A 21,741-nucleotide genomic window follows, 5' to 3' on the forward strand; every position below is an offset into this window, starting at 1 on the left:
GTCCTGGGCCAGAAAAAGACATGATCCTTGCTACTAAAAATGTAGTTACCTATCCAAATGTATAGACATTTGATGATATGGGAAACCGTGTTCCATTCAGATATAAAACTAAGTGTGGAACCAACCTTAATGTGTCAGATAATTGTCTATTAAAGAGTTTTGGAAGTTAGGTGAAAGTAAGAAGAAAACCAAGGACAATAAGAGGCAAACCTCTAAGGCAGAGACTCAAGAAGCAACTTTCAAGAGTAAGTAAACAGAGTTGTTTGAACATTCTTTAAAATCTGAAACAGGCTATTGTGTTCCTAGCACCCTCCATGTGAAAGCCCCAGACTTCTTTTTTGGGAGTCATGATGTCTTCAAAGGTACTAGTCTCTTTTAGATACAGAGGAGAAAAGACTTCCTCTGCCTTTACAGAGGAAGTGTGAACAAGGTTTTTTTTTCTTCTCTATTTCCCTTTCATACTGGTCCGAAATAAGTAATTACTACAGATTTCTTCTGAAAGATCACTACAGTATAAAATAATCAACTCATAAAAAAGGCAGGACTAGTTAATCTATAAAAGAAACAACTGGGGGAATGAATGACTTGTTCAAGTTTCAAAAATTGGAGGGCAGGGGATTAAGAGAACACCTTAAGGATAGAAGAATGAATACACTAGAATAAACTACAATGAAGTGGTTTGTGCCTCTAATGTCACATACTTTTCATTACAATATCAATCTTCCCTCTGGAACTATGTACTTTAGTAATGATGTATCTTTTTTTTTAAAAAGATTTTTATTTATTTATTTGACAGAGAGAGACACAGTGAGAGAAGGAACATAAGCAGGGGGGTGGGAGGAGGGAGAAGCAGGCTCCCTGCTGAGTAAGGAGCCCGATGCAGGACTCTGCAGGACTCGACCCAGGACCCTGGGATCATGACCTGAGCCGAAGGCAGACACTCAACGACTGAGCCACCCAGGCGCCCCAGTAATGATGTCTCTTGAACATATCCAATGATCCTACCAGCTGCTTAGAATGAGATGCTTTTACTCATTCATTCAATAAAATCTACCAAACATTTTATCAGTCAACAATCTATGAATGTAAGACAAAGCTGAGTACACGCTTATTCTGAGGAGGGTAAACAAACAACTGTAGTAACAGCAAGGTCAGAGCTCCAACAAAAATATGCATAAAATACTATGGGGAGACTCAGCTAACCCATGGGTGTCAGAAAGGCTCCACAACAGTTGACATCTGAGCTAGTCTTAAATGGAAAAAGGGAGTAAAATACTTTGAGCAAAGCAGTATTCATGCACAGTACAAGGTATGAAAACCGTGTTTATTATAGAATAGCAAGTAGTCTGGTTCACACTACACTGTGCTGGCTGGTTTATTAGGTAAAAAAGCAACCTAGCTTATGCCAAACAATCAGTTCTGAAAAAGAAGAGTAAACTCTTTTAATATAGAAGTAGAAAATACTTCCTTTTGGCTGGAGAGCATTAATTTTAAATCTCTAGGAAGGAATGGACTTTGCATATTTCATTTTTCTCTTTTCCATGCAGTTCTGAAATCATGTTGCCTGAGAGAATATAAATCAAAAAGGTTATGAGACACTACAGGCTCAGGGTCAGGGGGGACCCTAAGACACCATAAAAGCATAAATTTCCACTTAAAAAGAAGAGGTAAGAAACCACAAGAACCTAGAGTCCAATGTATAACTCTGGCACAGAGCAAGATAGAGATGTAGGGTTTTCCATTTCAGGGACGATTATGTGATACGTAGAAAGTGTAAGGAAACCTCAATCACACGACAGCCTGCAGCAACTTTCTTGGTCTTCTTGAGAATCAAGTCTGTGAGACTGAATATTCTCCAAGGTTGCTTCCTTCAGTAATTATTATAGGTGACAGCTAAGAAACCAAGACTGAGTGACAAGAGAAAACAAAACAAACAAACCAAAAAAACAGGGGTATATAATGATAAAATTCCCCATATTTTTAAAAATTTATTTATTTTTTAGATTTTATTTATTTCTTTGACAGAGAGAGAGAGAGAGAGATCACAAGGGGTGGGGGCAGAGGGAGAGGGAGAAGCAGGCTCCTGGCCGAGCAGGGAGACTGATGTGGGGCTCGATCCCAGGACTTTGGGATCATGACCTGAGCCGAAGGCACCCAGGCGCCCCAAAATTCCCATATTTTATATTTCACTTACTAGTTTAGAGAATATGCTCTTTGTCCTAACAGGTGACCCTTTTTGATTTTTCTCAACTGGGGATCCGTGAAGAATTAAGTCTTAATTGCCCTACAGCAGTGGTTCTTAAAGTGTGATCCCAGGACCCCTCGGAGTCCCCAACTCTTTAAGGGTCCACGAGGTCCTCTGTTTCCCAACTACCTATTTGTGTGAGGGTGTATTTTCTTCTGCACTCCAACTAAACACACCTAAGACTCAAGGAAGAAGCAGACATGAGAATCCAAGCTGTTTTCTATTAGGTAGACAGTGAAGAGATTTTTCAAAATGTAACAAAACAACACTTCTCACTAGAAAAATAAAGTTTTGTTTTCGAAAAACAGTCAATTTTTTGTTTTGGAAAAACAGTCAATTCCCATAAAAACTGCTTTGCTTATCCTAACATATGAGTTTATTACGCTTATTTTTTAAAAGATTTTATTTATTTGAGAGAGAGAGAACGAGCATGAGTGTGCACGGCAAGGGGGGGAGGGGCAGAGTGAGAGGGGGGCAGCAGATTCCCCGCTGAGCAGGGAGCCCGACGAGGGACTCGATGCCAGAACCCTGGGGTCATGATCGGAGCTGAAGGCAGATGCTTAACTGACTGAGCCACCCAGACGCTTCATTATGGTTATTTTTAAATGTCTGCACTGGGCAGGGAGGCTGCTTGAGATTCTCTCTCCCTCCTCCTCTAGCCTTTCTCCCTATCCCTCTCTAAAAAAAAAAGTTTCTCAATTTTGATTTCTACTATGGTAAATACCGATAGCTATAAGGCACATAAGCAAAGGCCCTTTGGGGTCCTCAATTTTGAAAAGCATAAAGAAAGGGATTCTGAGAACAAAAAGTTTGAGAACCACTACCTTAAGGCATCCATTGTATGTAATAAAGTAACTTCTCTTTTATGCATTTAAGTTGGGAGAATAGAGAAAACAGTCACTCAAATCCTGTTCTGTGGTTCAGATGACAAACTGTTATCAGAAGCCATAGTGCATGGGAGCACCTGGGTGGCTCAGTTAAGCGGCTGCCTTTGGCTCAGGTTCTGATCCTGGGATCCCAGACTGAGCCCCGCATCAGGCTCCCTGCTCAGCAGGGAGCCTGCCTCTCCCTCTCCTACTGCCCCGTGGCTTGTGCTCTCTCTATCCAAAAAAAAAAAAAAAAAAAAAGCCATACAGCATGGCATGGAATGGAACAGGCACTCAGTGACTGTGAGAGAAGCAAGGTGGCTTCAAGCGGTTGGGACTAAATCAAACTTTTTTTATTTTTAATTTTTTAAAAAAAATTTTCTTTGACACAGAGAGAGAGAGAGAGAGAGAGAGAGAGAGAGAGAGAGAGAGAGAGAGTGTGTGTGAGCACACGTGTGCACAGGCAGGGGGAGCAGTAGGCAGGCAGCAGGCAGAGGGAGAGAAGAAGCAGGCTCCTGACTGAGCTGAGAGCCCGATGTGGGACTCAATCCCAGGATCCCGGGATCATGACCTAAGCCGAAGGCAGACACTTAACCAACTGAGCCACCCAGGCGCCTCTCAAACTTTTATTTTTAAATCAAACGTTTAATATTAACAAACTGTCAGATCAAGCGACTCTACAGGGTTTACATTCGTTATTTTATCTCATACGTGTACTTTAAATATGCTGCTGCTTTATTTTCTTAAAAACATAGTTTCTAGAGCATTTCCACTTAGAGCACGTAGCCTGGGCATTTGTTCAGATATGTTCACTACCACCCAACATCTGCGGTACACCTGTTGAAAAACGCTGCATAAGAAAACCTTATCTTTTCTGGCACCACATTTCATCTTATGACTGTAGGGGTGTTGGTATCCAACAAACCATAACAGGCATAAAATGACATTAAAACAAAACATATACTGTACTTTCACAAAACAACTTTATTGAGGGCATACAATGTATTTACTATACTTACCGTATCCCATATCTGAAGTTTTATCTGTTTCCCATCAATAGTTATCATTCGAGCACCAAACTCTACACCTGAACAGACAAAAAATGATTTGTTACACAAACTAGAGGGACTATATTTCACATTTAAGGATTTTTAAAAAAGAATGTCTATTCCCAGGACATACTATGCCAGGTGATACATAGATGAACTTTAACAATATATCGCTCCTACCCTTAGAAAACATAATCTAAGGCAGAGGTGCTAAAAAGCGTAAGGTAAAGACACAATTATATTCAAGTCTAGTACAGTTAGAAAACAAACTGTGGTCTTCCTGTTTCACAGGCTCAATAATATAAAAACAACTAGAAATGAGATTCAAGAACCATAATTATTAGTGACAAACACTAAAATTTCTTAAAAACTATTAATGTGGTATAAAAATCACTGAAAGGGATAAATGCACTTCAATACCAGTTTTGGTTCCCAGTGTGGGTTATCAACCAGAAAAGAAATCTCCAAATCTACCCAGTGGAGATAACCACTGTTTAAACATACTTCCAAACATTGCTCCATAGGTAGCATATTCTGTGTATACACACAGAAGTGTACATTTATATAAATGGGAGCATATAAATGCTGTTCTGCAACTTGCTTTTCAGTCAATAACATAAACATTATTCCATATCACAAATCTCATTACACATCAATAAATATATAAAACTATGCCATTATCTTTGATGGCTGCATAATAAGCCAACTTTACTGAGTTGGTACTCTATTGCTACAAATTCAGGTCATTCCCAAATTTTCACTACGTAGTTAAAATGGAAATGAACTTTCTGCATACTTTTTTCAGCCAATGATTATGATTTTAGGCAAATTACAAGAAACAATTGTAGGTCAAAGGGAGTACATACTTTACACTTATAAGTTAACTACTTAGGCTTTTTTCCTTCATTTATCATCTTTTTTTGAAAGCACTCAGGCAATCATCAAAACAGGAGGAGGCGAAGAGGATAATTTCAGAACAGCACACAGCTGTGAAGGAGATTCTGAAAGAAGTCTATCACTTATATTACACCAAGTCATTACTGCTTCAAGTGTGCTCTATCAGTATTTAGATCAGAGTCAGGGTGAAGGGAAGACACACATGGTCCTCAGAAACCAGATGTCATCCTGGCAGAAAAACAGCTTCTAGTTGCCCAGGGAAGGGCATACTGCCCAGTGTCAGAATTCCATTTCAGCAACTCCTGTAATTCCCCCAACCATGATCAGGAGGATGGGACAGGCAGGGAATTTGTCCTTTCATGATATGTAACTTGAAGGTTTTAGTCTACATTTTAATACTGATTCCATCCTAGGGACATAGTCAATACCAAAAAACGAATGGTATGTTTCTCAGCCTCAGAAATAAAGAAAAAGTAGAGAGGCCCAGGAGTCATGATGTACTAGAATGAAAAATGCAAAATTCCAAAATTATGCAATATAAAACCATTTTTTATATCTACCTAACTATATATTCATTACAAATACATGTAAATATACACATACATATATTCACATGTATTCTGTGCCGCAGGGTGGGAGACACACAAAACAACCACCCATCAGCTTACCATTAATGACATGAAAATGAGAGTAGCTGAGGGGAGAAACCACTGGCTAAATATTATACAAATGTTCTTTGAGGTGTCAGTATTTAAAAGGAATGTACTAATATACAAAATTCTACATAGCTAGACATTTAACTAAGTGGGAGCCTTTTCATGACTCTATTGTTTCTGGCCACAAACGAGAGAGAAATCCTGTTTTTCCTTTCATTGTCATAGGCGAGCTTTTAACCATAATCCGAAAATGCATTGTTCACCGGGATTAAGGATTTCTTCAACCCAATGCACAATGTCAAATTTGACAAACAACAACAACAACAACAAAAAACAACTAAAAACTAGAAATAGACCCTTGGACTGATACCAAGGTTGGACAGGCAATGCAAGCAAGGGCAAGCAGATGCTCCTTCTCGGGAACTGACATCTTGAGCACAGGGATGCAGATATGACAAGTGACCGGCATGCATTCTGTCCTAGCAGATGAAAGGCACAGAAAAGCTCCTGCTTCCTGGCCCCTCACATGCTTCATTCCTGCCCACTCCCAAGTCCAAGGCTTCTCTCTTCTGTAGGTTCTATATAAAACTCCAGGTATTCTAATATATATCCCCTTTTGCTTAGCTTAGCCACAATTGCATTTTGGGACATTTATCTCTTTATTCAAAGTAATAAAGGTTGTTTGAAACAAAACAAAAACCGAATCTGATTTCAACTTCAGAACCGTAACTCTTTCTCATTTACCTACTTTAACTGGGCTCAATGCGGGTTTTACCTTTGTAGTCTATGTGCCAAAAGAAAATACTGAAACCTAAATGTCCTGTAAGACTTGGTAACACACAAAAAACTGAAAATCTTATTTCTCTTCTGCATTATTAAAATTTTTTAATCTTTTTCCTTAAGTATATACATATGCTTGAGAATCCCATTTTCCCTATCTTTTTCTCAAGGGATAAACCATCATCCTCTATGCCCTTGAGGCTCTCTTCCCAGATACATTTTCAATTAACAGCCAATTTGGCTGCCAGAGAAATTGTCTGTGGAGCCAAATGCAAGAAGGCCTCATTTACCTGACATTGTTAGGGAGCGATTCTGATTTTTTCAGATATGTTATTCACTTGCAACCTTCCAGAACAAAATACTCTGAATGTAAATACATATATTTTTTTACCTCTCTCTAGATTATCATCCTTACATGGTAAGAATTTGAAACCTTGCAGAGTAACCATTTATTGAGCATTCAATGATCGATACCTACTAACTGTGGGACCTTGGGCAAATTGTTAAATCTCTTCTGTGTCACAGTTTTCTTATCTGTAAAATGGTATTAATGATACCCATCTCCGAAGATTTTTTTCAAGATTAAAATGGTTATTACACACAAAAACACAACAGTGTTTGGCATACAGTAAACACTCAATATGTGTAAGCTATTATTATTATTCCATACTGTACACCAAAATTTCTAAACCACCACTCACATAAACTAATGATGACAGCCTGTTTGAGAAAGAGCCACCTATTGGAGCCAGATGATTGTGGGGCTGCCAAAGCAGAGAGCAGAGGTAGACCAGCAAGAGAACATACGGACTTGTTCCAGGACCTAGACGTTACAGGGGTTCAAAACAGGGACTTGTGGGAAGAAGGCTTTATTCCCCTAATTCTGGAAACAAGAGGAAAATGAGATATTAAAGAGTAATTCCCCTAATTTTCTATGAAAAATGAACAGCACATGCCATACTTAAAGGTAATCCACTAGAGGAATTCAAATTACAGAGAAAATGATTATAATGCCCTCAACTTATAAATTATTCTAGAGGTTTTGGTCACAAATTACAAGAACAAAACTAAAAGGTGCAAATGTTAGCTAAAGAAAAAATTATGACTTACAGATATGACCAGGCTACCCAGAGCATGCAAACTAAGTAAACAAAAATAATGGTGGAAAAAAAACCTCTATCCACAATAGTAACGAAATCTATAAAATACCAAAATAAACTTAAAAAAAGCACAAGGCCTGTATGAAGAAAATTATAAAACTTTACCAAAGGGCATTAAAAAAGTTGGAAGAAATGAAAACACATGTGTATATAAACAGGTGATCTTAATATACTAAAAAACGTAAACTGTCTCCAAATTAATCCATAAATAAAATTCTTCTCAACCTTTAAAAGCCTCACTAGAAATTTTGCAATTTGGCAAACTGAGACTAAATTTCATTTGGAAGAACAAATTCACAAGAATGATCAAGAGAACTTAGAAAAGGAAAAATGCCCATCACAAATTAAGTATACTGCAGTTACTATAAATATCACTGTGATATTTTCTCATGAAATAGAGGGGAAAAAAAAAACCCAAAACAAAAAGAAAAACCCCTAAACATAAATGGAATAGATTTGAGAGCACCCTAACAAGCTTGCTTACATATGGAGATTTAGCACAGGATAGAGGTAATAGTTCAAACAGGAAAGAAAGATGGCTTATTTAATTAATGGTATGGGGCCACATGTTATACATGGATTAAAGAAAATCATATACATGGCCATATACCAGATAGGTACAAATTTATAGTATTCGAAGAATAATTAAGAGAATATTATACAAGTTTTGTATTGGGGAGCCTTCCTTAATAAGACCTGAAAGATATAAAGAAAAACATTAAAGGATCTAACAAAATGAAAAACTAGTACTAGAAGGGGCAAAGATAAAAACAGGCAATTCAAAGAGAAAAGACAAAGAAGTAGTTCTTAAACATATAAAAAATGCTCAGCCTCACTAAAATTTCAGGAACTGGAAAGTAAAAAAAAACACTTTTCTCTCTCCATTTTACAGAGTAATAACACAGAAGCAGCAGCGAAGGGCAAGGACAAACAGAAACAGGTACTTTTTTCAGTACTCCGGTGGAGGGAGTGCACCCAGAACAGCTTTGTGTGTTTGTTTATGAATACATTTTAAAATTCTAGAAGGCGACATACACACCAGTGGATCCTGGAGGGCCAAAGGCAAGTCATACGGGGAATTTAACTTTCTCTGGATTTTTAATAATGTTTTCATAATAACCACACCCTGTCAAGAAAATACATTTACATTTTATTATTCAGGTAACATAGACTTTGTGAGATCTAAATTAGATGTTCACAGGTCCTCTAAGCTACCTTCCTAGTTCTTGGCAATGTTATTTTAGGTAACTAGAGTTATCTGAGAAAATTGAATCCCAAATAAATGAGGTGTTTTTAACTGATTTGTGGGAAGCCAGATACCAGAAATAATGCTTTGATTCTACCACCTTTCCCCACAATGACTACTCTCAGTCATTTCTTATAGGATGCCTAGTTTAAGGACGTGGGGGAGATAGGCAGGAAGATGGCATCAACATATAAATGGCCTGGCCTCTAGATCAGTGTTTGTCAAACTGTCCATTAGTAGGTAGTCAAATAAATGTAGTGGGAATTAGTGGGCTGTAACTAGAATTATCTCTATACAATGTAATTAAACACCATTAAACAAATGCACCCATCAAGAACTGTAATGTATTTAAATGTTACTTTATGCAGCTTTCTACCCAGACAGAGAGTATATTCTAAATTTAGAAAACATTTATAGAGTCTTTGTATGTACCAGGCCCTGGAGATACAGCAATGAACAAAACAGATAACTCTGCTATCATGAACTTCACTTTTATACTGGAGGGAGACAATATACACTTATAATCACTTATGTAAAAAGTTAAGGAGAAAAACAAATCTAGGCGAGAGGATGGATATGAGGGTGTGTGTGTGCATACAGGTACACTTGCGAAGAGGTAGCAGGAAAAAAATCAGGAGCTATTTGGATCACGTTAAGTGATCATCTAAGAGAAAGGAGAATGTTGAGGCAGCAGTTGGATATGTACACATGGGGAGGAGAGAGCCTAGTTGGAGTGAATTCAAAAAAGAATGAGCGGAGGAGAAAAACGAGAGATAGAAAATACAAACAATTCTTTCTAAGGACTTTTGCTGAAAGGGAACAAAAGGACTGAAAGCTGGAAAAGATAAGTCATGAAAAATGACAATCAAAAAAGGAAAAATGAATGACACCTAGGAGAAAAAAGAACTGCTGAAGCAGTGTTCTTGAGCAGGCCTCGGCTAGCAACTCCTAGTTCATCCAGGTAGCAAGGAAAAGGTGGCGTTTATGGGCTCAACACAGGTAGGCAGGTCTACGTGGTGATGGAGACCTGTGAAAATGCTCCTCTGCTTGCCTCTATTTTCTGAAATAGAGACCAAAGTTATTATATGAGAGAAAGAAAGGTGCTGCACGCTTCAAGAGCAAGAAGGTCTAACACAGTTGTACAGGACAGTGGAAAATGAATGGACTGGAAATAAAGTGTAATTGTCAAGCTGTTGGAAGTCAGCGTCTAAGAAATTAACAGGACATTAGTTAGCATGGCTCTGTGTTTTTCTCGAAGCAGGATGGAGTGGGTAGTCAGATTTTACCTATGGGTTAGCCACAAGAATGTAATGAAGCAAAGGAGGGGGCAGGGGATTGAGGGTACATGCAGGAGTGATTAGAATGACTTGATTACAGTGGCTAGAATCAAAGCTGGGTAAGGAGGGAAGCAGGACCACCAGAGCGGTGAGAGTAGAAAGACAGTAGGATCAATGGATCCTAGGATTGATGGCCCAAATAAATCGTTAGTGTTAGCAACCAGAGGGTGTGAGTTGGAAGGATGGGAGAACAGTCAAAAGGCCAGATGCATGAAACTGAGATTCTGGAGTGCTTCCAGATACTGGTAATGAACAGGTCCTGGGCGTGACTAAGGGAGTGAGTAGCTGAGGCAGAGGGGAAGCAAGATCACAGGAGGAGAGGAAGTAAAGCAACTGAGAGGCCAGGATGTGTGTGGGGGGGCATGGGAGGGTGCACTCACATGTATGCATAAGTCAACAATATAAAACCAATTCCTAGCTGGGTAATCAATATTTAAAAGCCACTGCTCCAGTGCTTCTCAAACTTTTCATATGAATCAGAGATCCTGCTCAAATGCAATATCTGACTCCGTAGACTCTTTAACAAGCTCCCACAGAATACTGATGCCGCTGATCAGTGCAATAGTGCTTGAACACACTTTCTGAGTAGCAAGGCTCTAGTCTAGACCTTCAGTGTAACTGGATCCAGGATGCTATTTGTAAACTGCTTCTTTGATTCCTACGTTAACAATTCTCACCGAGACAACAGTCAAAGGTAAGGGGTATTTCACAGACTCATCCTTGTCTTTTACTTTCTCTGCTCCCCTGTTTAATAATTCTTAGTCATGACCCGACCTTAGCTTTTTCACCTTCTTCTATTCATCAGACAAAAGGAAAGTATGCAGCAGAATCAAGATAATGTCTTATGCCTATTTTCAGCAAACATTCCAATGTTCCTTTAAAACAAATACATGCCACTAACCTGAAAAATAAATTGCCATGATGGGTGTCATAAGGTATAGCAGTCAGGGTCCAACCAGAAAAACAGAAACCATATTTAAATATTTAAAACAGACGGGGGAATTTAATGTAGGGAGTTAGTTACAGGAAAGAAAGAGCTAAGAAGCTCAAAGAAGGGATGGTGGAGAAGCCGAGAGATTAACACCAGCAGGAAAGTGCTACCATCCCAAGGCTGGGGGAACAGAGAATCCAGGGTTGGCAGACCTTAGAAGCCAGACCATCAGTGGGCCTGTCACCACCAGAGGTTGGGGCTAGAGTCTTGGAGGACATAAAGTTAATCCAGGCAGACAGAGAAAAGAAGACGCTTGGCTTCCCTTTGCTTTTAGCCTCCAACCTCCCAAAGCCTCCCACCAGCAAACCCAGAGGGAAGCCAGCTGGTACAGCTGCGGGAGTTACAGTTCCAAACAACCCCCTTTGGTCTACCTCCTCTCTCTCCACAGGTACAGGCCTTGCCGATTTCTGACAGAAGGCTTAAGCCCATCCTCTCCTAAGGTGCCCTAACACCTTAGAAATGTATACGAAAACTTCACGAAAAGGGAGACACTTCTGGTGAGTTCCCTATATTAAAACCAACTGAGTCAGGCCTAAGAGACCGCTACCCAGGTTTAGACCATCTGGGCAAAGAGCGGATTCTACACAAAACTGAGCTCACTGAAGTTAAACTATGAAATGAAATAAGGACCAGCATGAAACAATAGTATCTGTTTTACCCTTCATTACTGTATATACTTAAAACTAGCAAAATTAAAATGGAATCTGAATATTCTCATTGATAGTAGCCACTTGGGAAAAGATTTCCATATATCCACAAAGTACATGTGGCTTGGCTGAAAATTATTAATTCATCTAATAATTTGATTAACAAACTCTATGCTTGATTTGATATTCTAAAAATACACAGGACATGAGAATCAACTTGCTTTTAAGGATGATTTAAAGATATCTGTAGAAAATAAGCAGTCACCAGCTGAGAAGATACACCAAGCTATCAGTTATAAAATCAAAGTAGATTTCAGTCTAACAGTTACTGGTAACTGTCTCATTTATTCTTTGCAACTTAGGACACTAAAAATGCCTGCTGGCAGTTTTTCTCAATTAGTAATTATAGGTAAACCTAGAGCAACTACCATGTTGCCAGGCACTGTTCCAATGCTTCACATTTATTGCTCACAATAATTTTGTGAGATTGGTACCACTATTATTCTCATTTTACAGATAAAAGAAACTGAGGCATGGAATGGTAATGTGGCTTACCCAGCTAGTTAGTTGCACAGCCTTGATTTGAATCCTGGCAAGCTGGTCTAGTCTCTGATCATACCCCTATGCTATATTGTTTTGCAATCATTTGTTTAACTGTTAAATACAATCAAAATCTTAAAATATTTATGTCTTCCTGCTGTTTTCTGACCACTTTTACAAAGTTGGATAATATTTTTACCATACTCACATATTTTTAAAAAGTGATGGGACGAAACTGCACAGCAACAAATCTAGTTCATGGATTCTTTTTGATTCATCATCAATAGAATGGACCCCCTTTAGCACATTCCATTTCTACTACCCAAAACTTCTGAATGTTTCTCATCTCTTGTATAAAACTTACCGATAGTCAGGTCATGCACTGGCTGAAACCTCTTGTCTGTAAACTGTAGCAATAAGCATGATTTACCAACACCTGAAAGTTAAAAAAATATATATTATGAGACAAAACTCACAAAAATTAAGAAACACTTTATGAAAGCACATAGAAAAGAGGCAGCTAGGGTTTCTGGTGCTCTGTGAACAATCTAACCAGAAGTTCTCGGTGCTCTGATTTCCTGGGAAATTATGGGATTGATTCAGGTGGAAGGTGTTAACCAATCCAAAACACCTTTTCATCCTTCGTTACTCATTCGACATTTTAACCTGAAAGATAAAACTGGCAAGAACTCTTAGGAGACAACCAAGCAGGTCCCCCTAGTAGCCCATACCACAGTACTCTAGCAATTAAGGGTTCATGCCTTTGTTTTGTTGTGTAGTAGTGAAAATATTTAAAAACAAAGTAATCTCTTTTTGTAGTTTATCTTACCTTCCTACAACCAACCAACCAAACAAATTGGCAGTTAAATGTGTGGGATCTACTTTGCTCTATCTTCTGGCTAATTCATTTCAGGATCAACTCTAACCGTTTTTGGTTTTTTTTTTTTTAAGATTTTATTTATCTGAGAGAGAGAGAGAGAGAGAGCAGGAGCAGGGGGAGTGGGAGAGGGAGAAGCAGCCTTCCTGGCGAGCAGGGAGCCCAACGCGGGGCTCGATCCCAGGACCCTGGGATCATGACCTGAGCCAAAGGCAGACGCTTAACCGACTGAGCCACCCAGGCGCCCCCAGGATCAACTCTAATCTGAATTGCATCCCTTCACTCTATCACCAAATTTCACTTCACTAAGATCATGAATAACTTCCACAGTCCGAATTAAAGATAAATTTTCTGTATTCATCCTACTCATCCTCTGAGAACTGGTTACTGAATACCACACCATCTTCCTACTCATTTTCAGGCCCTTACCTTCACACTAAACCAACTCTGCTTACTTGAGAGCATCCTGTGCTTCGTTCATTCTTGCACTCAAAAGGCTTTACTGAAATGCTAACTGTGCTTTGCACGTGGGACCAAGACACAATCATGTGGAATGTTACCTTCCTTACAGTCAAGTACAGGTAGAAAAATTAAACATTACGAATGACAAATAACCTATATGAACTGTAATTTAATTGTAGTAACTGCCATTTGAAAGAAGAGAGGACTATGAGGAAGAGTAACAAGATTAATTTAGACTGAAGGGCTGGAGGTCTTTTTGAAGAAGTGACACTGAAACTAAGCTGTTCAAGGTCTCCTAGATTATAAACTCAATGAGAGAAGGATGATGAATATCTTGCTGTCTTATGGCAGAGATAAGGCAATTAATGATTTTGCTGAATGACTGGCCCTAGTGTCAAATGGTACAAAGATTGTCAAAATGCCCAGTAAACAAATCAAAGAAATGTGTGTGTATATGGTTATGCTTTGGGAAATACTTTATTTGTTCAAAGTTTTCTGAATGTTTTAACTAAAAATAAACACATTTGACCTTAGTTTTCTTCTCTTTTCTTTTATCCATGATTTCTTTTTTACATTACAAAACGTGTAAAGCCAAACTCATTTTATCAGATTTCTAGCTCCTCTGAATAGTCTTTCAGATCTAGGATAGAAAGGAAATCATTTTTTAAGTGTGAATGTACAAAGTAAGTGAACATTTGAGATATGAATCTTCAGGTTTGTTTTTTTTTAAGATTAAAAAAAAATATTTTTAAGTACAATCTACCCCTTAATGTGGGGTTTGAACTCACGATCCCAAGACCAAGAGCCACAGGCTCTAGGACTGAGCCAGTCAGGTGCCCCAAGGGTTTGCTGTTGTTTTTCCAGATTGGAAGGGGGAGGGGGCAGAAGGAGAGGGGAAGACAGAATCTTCAGCAGGCTCCACAACCCTGAGATCATGACCTAAGCCCAAATCAAGAGCTGGACGCTTAACTGACTGAGCCACCTAGGCAGCCCCCCACCCCTTTTAAGTAGACTTTTTGTTTTTCTTTCTTTTTTTTCTTAGACTTTTTATTTTGAAGAGCAGTTTTAGGTTCACTAAAACTAAAAACTGGGCAGAAAGTACAAAGTTCCCAAATACTTCCTGCCCCACAGGAACACAGCCTTTTCCACCAATACTATCTACACCAGAGCCATCACACTTGCTACAGTCCATGAGCCTACCCTGACACATAACTATTAAAGTCCATAGTTTACATTAGGGTTCACTCTTGGTGTTGTCTATTCTATGGGTTTTGACAAATGTATAATGTATTTACCACTATGGTATCATACAGAATAGTTTCACTGACTTAAAAATCCTCTATGCTCTGCTTATTAGTCCCTCTCTCACCCCCAAACCCTGGGAAATGCTAATCTTTTTACTGTCTCCATAGTTTGCCTCTTCCAGAATGTCATATAGCTGGAATCAACAGTGTATGTAGCCTTTTCAGATTGGCTTCTTTCACCCAGTAACATGTATTTAAGATTCCTGTGTCTTTTCTTCATTTATATTTTTAAACATCCAAATTTTCCCACGTGGTATAGAAAAAAATTATAATTAATCAGAAATCACAGATTTTATTGTGATTTATTGATTTTATTGTGAAACCTCAAGAATCATCTAACAGACTGGCAATCATTTAAGTAATACAAGAGCCTAAAAATCTTTCTTACCTCACAACAGAACATGTATTGCTTCAGTGATACTAATACCACTTATTCTGACCAAGTGCTAGTTAAATATAGAAAAGGCTTGCTGTTTCGTTCTTCACTTTAAAGACTCCATATTCTTTCTTCAAGTAATCAAAGTATCTTTCAAGTTAGAGGGTTTGGGTAATTTGCATCCTTTGCAGGACAACTTTGATTTAATACTTGTCCTTTTTATAATATAAAATTGGCAAAAATCTCCAAGGTTTCTTTCACTAATTTTCCTAAGAGCCTCTCTTAATCCTTGATATTCAGATAGTTCTTTAAAAGCATCCTCCATATCTTTCCTCTTCTTCAGCTATTTATTAGTCTAAATATCAGATCCCCATTCATCAATGGCATTATATGGAATTCAAGCAGTACTCCCAACATTTTTACATACTTAAAGAAATCCTATATATTTTGCGGGACTTGTAACTGATTCGTCCTTCATTTTCATGGAGAATGATAGTCAAATATGTTGATTTTCCTGAGGGGAGACACTTAGAAAAGATAACAGAATGAAGAATAGTTTAAGTGGCCAATGAATATTTTCACGTTATTTTAACTGTATTGTCAAGAACTTTGAAATATTTAAAATTCATGATTCCCAACAACAGATAAACTTATATAAAGCTTCTCTCATGCCAGATATTGTTTTAAGCAATTTACATGTCAGCACATTTAATGCTTAAGAACAGCATAACATAGCGGTTATCATTTCTGACTCCAAAGCCAAACCACACTCCTCGGGTTCCAACCCCAGCCTTGCCAATCACTATCAACAGAACCTCAAATTAGTTATCTTCTCAGGGCCTCACTTTCCTAATCTGTAAAAAGTAGGCTAATAATACCTCTCTCAGATGTTTATTGGGATTATTAAATGAGTTCATGCATTAGGTGCTTAAAACAGTATCTGGCACACAATAAAATTCAATAAAGAATTCAATAAATGTTTGTTACTATTAATGCTATTACTTATTACTATGTCTATGTATACTTCAAGCTCCCTAAAAGCAAGAAGCACATTTTATTCATTTTTAGTTTCACAACATGTACTTCCAATGCATGCCAAAATTCAAACTTTCTAGAAATATTTAAGTATGTACTATGTTCTAAGGCTAAGCAACTGGAATATCAGTAAACAATAAGATAAAGGCGTCTGCCCTTCTGGAGAAGAGACTATGAAAAAACTTTTTTTTTAAAATGTGTGTGTGCATGTTTGTATGTATGTGTATATACTGGGGAGGTGGGGAGTGTGGACGGATAGATGGATGGATGAAGTAGACGTGGTAGTGCAGAGGGTTATGTGTTATGGTACAGAGAAAAAGCTGAGCAAACAGACGGGACTGGAATACTGGGGAAAAGGTAAAAGGTATTTAAATGAGGTGGCCTCTCACTGGGAAAGTGAGATTTAGGTCAAGACTCCAGGAAGTGAGGAAACAGGCAGGTGCATTACTGAGGGAAGGGCACTTTAGGCTAAGGAAAGGGCTGAAGGGGGCTCAGTCGGTTAAGCGTCTGCCTTCAGCTCAGGTTGTGATCCCAGGGCCTGGGATCGAGTCCAGCATCGGGCCTGCTTCTCCCTCTGCCTCTCCCTTTCCCTTTGTGCTCTCTCTCTCTCTCACACGTGGGCTCTCTCAAATAAATAAAATCTTAAAAAAAAAAAAAAGGGCTAGAGGAAAAGCTGTATGTGGGATGTGTTGGAGAAACTGCCATGAAGCCAAATATGGCTACAGCTCAGAAGGCAAGGGAGAGCCCTGCCCCTAGGAGGTGAGGCTGCAGGCATCATAGGGCCTGATCTTGCAGACTCCATAGGAATTTTAAAATTTACTTGTGATAAAATGGGCGATTTTGGGGGGGGGGGTTGAGCAGAAGAGTAATAAATTTGACCTTAATTCTAAAATAATCATTGTGGCTGCTATACTGAGAATGACCTGTTAAGTATATGCAGATGAGAGAAGCAAAGATTGGTTAAGGAGGCTTTCTCAATGAGACAAGAAATGGTGTCTTGGACAAGGGTGGTAGCAATGGAGGGATTTGAAGTGACTGAATTCTATAAACATTTTAAAGCAGAGGCAAGAGAATATGTTGACAGTGTGTGGACATGGGCTCTGAGAGAAGGATAATTGCATTAAGAATGGCTCCAATATTTTTGCCTGATCAAATGGAAGAATCAATGAAGATGGGGAAAATTTTAAGTGGAGCAGGAAGGACTATCAATTCCAGTTTAGTTATTTTGAGTTGAGAGATTAGACATCACAGTGGTAAAACTGGGTAGGCAACAGAATATATGAGTTTAGACTTCAGGAAAGATACTGAGGTTGGAGATATAAATTAGAACTGTCAGCATAAGATGGTATTTAAAGCCCCAGAAAGAGAGGAACCAGCAAAAAGACATGTTTTATAAAAACACGTTTGTTTTATGTAATAGCAGAATTAAACAGAAACAAAACAAACATAAAAGTGGCCTCTCCCAGTCCTTCTACCACTGGTTTTCATTCTACATCTAGAACCTGCAAGGCCTTCAAACATCCTCTTCTCTTTCCATGCAGACAGACTCCCATGGCTGGTTTTTCACCACTGCAGATGCCTTCCTTCCCTGACCATTCTATGTAAAGTAGCTCCCACTTTCTACCCATTAGAAGTTTTTGATCTTTACCCAAAAAATCACCAAATCCTTATCAGGTCTCAACCTCAGAGGTTCTGAATGAATTGTCAGCACTATGTAGTGGTTAAAAGCACTAGCTGGGTGGCCTTGGATGAACCACTGACCTCTGTGGTTTTTTTGCTATGCAGAAGCCTTTGAGTTTGATGTAGTCCCACTCGTTTATTTTTGCTTTCATTGCTTTGCTTTTGGTGTCAGATTCAAAAATCATCACCGAGACCAATGTCCAGGAGCTTAATGCCTATGTTTCCTTCTGTAAGTTTTATGGTTTCAGGTCTTACATTGAGGAGGTCTTTAATCCATTTTGAGTTAATTTTTGTGTATGATATAAGTTGGTGGTCGAGTTTCATGCTTTTGTATGTGGCTGTCCAGTTTTCCTAACACCATTTATTCAAGAGATTGCCCTTTCCTCATTGTATATGCTTGGCTCCTTGTCATGAGTGAGTTTACCTATATGTGTGGTTTATCTGGGCTCTCTATTCTATTGACCCTTGTCTGTGTTTTTATGCCAATACTATACTGTTTTGATTTCCTACGGCTTTGTAATATAGTTTGAAATCAGGAAGCATGGTGAAGCCTCCAGCTTTGTTTTTTCTCAAGATCGCTTTGGCTATTCATTCTTTGATTAATACAAATTAATATACTTAATAAGGCCACTGTCAGAGTTCCTACCATGAAGTCACCTTAACTTTTTCTTTTACTTTAGGTCCACATTGCCATCCACTCAGTAGGACAGTATTGTGGTGAGAACTGAGTACCTAAGTACCACATGAATGCCAAACAATCACAAGTAATACTCATTAAACTGCATTCCTACAGCCCCACCCCAGAGCTTCTGATTCAGGAACTCTTTGCTTGGACCAAAAATCAAATTAATAAGCCCTCCATGGGTTTTTAGGCAATGTGTTCTCCATAAGAAACAATGGTGTAAGTGCCTGGTATTCTACTGAGGTTCATATGAAAAGTACCAGAGCCAAAGCCAATTCCTTTTTTTTTTTTTAATTAAAGATTTTACTTATTTATTTGACAGCGAGACACACAGCTAGAGAGGGAACACAAGAGGGGGAGTGGGAGAGGGAGAAGCAGGTTTCCTGTCGAGCAGGGAGCCCGATGCGGGGCTCGATCCCAGGATCCTAGGATCATGACCTGAGCCAAAGGCAACCGCTTAACAACTGAGTCACCCAGGCGCCCCCCCAGAGCCAATTCCTAACCACTGAAGAAAAGTTTTGTCCAACTATCATTCTGAAATCATGGCTGCATATTTTCATCTACCATATTTGGCTCTCAAAAACAAAATGTGACAAAAGTTCCATGAATGAATGACTAAAAGTAACCCACTGAAGAACTGTATATTTTATTTTTCTGATTTTGTTTATGTGAGGCCTCTCTTTTGATGAGTCTGGCTAAAGGTTTATCAATTTTGCTGATCTTTCCAAAGAACCAGCTTTGTTTAACTGATCTGTTCAACCGTTCTTTGTTTTTTGTGGGGTTTTCGTTTGTTTTTTAAGAACTGTATGTTTTAAAGTCACACCAAAAAACTGATAGACCTCCAACACAGATCGTTCAGAGATGTGGTTGAAATATTAGTAGCTTATTTTGCAAACAGAGAAAATTTTATTCTTCTTTGCACTAACATTCCAAATGGAGAAACATGTAATGAAAAAACAATAAAGTCTGCTTTTTTTAAACAGAAAATTAATAAACTCAGCATGGTGTATTAGAAAGAACGCAAGCTTTACAGTGGAAACACCAATGTTCAAGTCCATTTGTATCATTTCATAACCTGTGAACTGGGACAAATTAGATACAGAAACTATGCTCCATTTCCACATCTGGAAAATGGAAAAAGAAAATACAGTATTCCTACTTCAAAGGAATACCATAAAGCTCAAATGTGAAAATTTCAAATTTGGAAATTCAAAAGTTTTAATAAAAATGTTGAGGATTCTTCAAGATGAATACAGCTAAGGAGCAAATCTCCCACCAAACCCATCTGATCTTGAGTTCAAAATTTTAAATACATATTTTCTAAAATTAACTGAAGACAATATTCACATATCTCTAATTTTCTTTTAAATAAAATGATTTCAGAGTTGTTCTTATGCTATTGGTTCTCCTTACATCGTCCTCCCTCACATCTAAGACAGCAGTCCTCTCAACTACTTCAATTAGATACTGATCTGGTTCCTTACCATAGTAGGCTGAAGAGTGGCCCCAAAGAGATATGTCCAAGCACTAACCCCTAGAACCTGTGAATGTGACCTTATTTAGGAAAAGGATCTTTGCAGATATAATTAAGGATTTTGAGATAATTTCAGTCTGGATTTGGCTGGGGCCTAAATCCAATGACAAATGTACTCATAAGAGAAAGGCAGGGGGAAACAAAGACAGATACACAGGTGATAGGCTATGTGAAGACAGAGGCAGAGACTGAGTCAGGCTGCCACAAGCCAAGGCACACACGGAGCCCCAGAAGCTGCAAGAGGCAAGGAAGGATTTTCCCTGGAGCCTTCAGAGCAACAGTAGTCCTGCAGATTCCTGGATTCTGGACTTCTGGGCTCCAGAACTATAAGAGAAGAGGTTTTTGTTGTGTTAAGCCCTAAAACAAGTTTGTGATAATCTGTTACAGCAGCCCTAGGAAACCAATACATTTATCAAGAGTCATCTTTCATTCTTCCTCCTCCTGGGACTTTTATGTTGTTAGTCTTCCAGGCTTGTTGACGTCATCTGTAATAATTCCTACTGTAATCAGTAAAGTGCTTCAAACACCAGAAATATTAAGAGCAGTAAGGGAAGAGGAAACAGGAAATATAGAACATTTATTTGAGAAATCTGTCAGTGAAGGCTAGGAGCAAAGGTTAGAGATACTCACTCAAAAAATATTTATGGAGTACTTACTATATTCTAGGCACTAGTAAAAATAAATTAGTAATAAAGATAAAGAAATTAAAGAAAGTTTCCAAGAGCATGCAGCTTTCAAAACACAAGATATCTTTCCCCTGAAAATGGAACGTATGGAAACAAGTATGCTGACAAGGCTGAAAGAGTTGCTAAAGAATCAATAAAGTGAGGGGTGCCGGGATGGCTCACTCGGTTGAGTGTCGGGACTCCTGATTTCAGCTCAGGTCATGATCTCAGGGTCGGGAGATCAAGCCCTGCATGGGGCTCTGTGCTCAGCGGGGAGTCTGCTTCTCTCCTTCTCCCTTTGCCTCTGCCCTTCCCTCTGCTAGAGCACACACACACATGCACATGCTCGGGCTCAGTCTCTCAAATAAATAAATAAAGCTTTAAAGAAAGAAAAGAATTGATAAAGTGAAAAGGAAATAGGAAGTTGTTGGGATACAGCCCTCCTTCCCTTGAAGCAAATTATCTACTTCCATTTCTGTTATCTTTGGTGTTAAAATATTAAAGTACACTAAGTACTTTAAATACCTCTGGGATAAGACCAAAACCATGAAAATGACTAAAGCAGATAATGCCAGTATTTCTTACACATCTGGCTGTTTGCACATATTTATTTAGCATGCTTTAAGTGTTCTTTCCCCAATACTCAGTGACTATTCCACTTAGCTAATAGCTACTTATCTTTACAACTTAACTCAAGTGCCATAACCCCTAG

At 38.6% G+C, this 21,741-nt stretch overlaps 1 protein-coding gene across 1 annotated transcript in view; it reads right to left on the bottom strand.

Moving 5' to 3' along the window:
- Positions 1 to 21,741, bottom strand: part of RAB2A (RAB2A, member RAS oncogene family) — an 89,786-nt gene that overhangs the window by 44,291 nt on the left and 23,754 nt on the right. Inside the window, exons 2-3 of the mRNA XM_028108837.2 lie at positions 12,779 to 12,850; positions 4,131 to 4,198 (exon numbers count right to left, since the gene is read on the bottom strand). Coding sequence (XP_027964638.1) covers positions 4,131 to 4,198; positions 12,779 to 12,850 — 140 coding nt within the window. The remainder of the gene's footprint in view (positions 1 to 4,130; positions 4,199 to 12,778; positions 12,851 to 21,741) is intronic.

Source organism: Eumetopias jubatus, unplaced genomic scaffold, assembly GCF_037043125.1.
Source record: "Eumetopias jubatus isolate StellerSeaLion01/CBP00866 unplaced genomic scaffold, mEumJub1_p1.0 scaffold_4, whole genome shotgun sequence".
Classification (NCBI taxonomy): domain Eukaryota; kingdom Metazoa; phylum Chordata; class Mammalia; order Carnivora; family Otariidae; genus Eumetopias; species Eumetopias jubatus.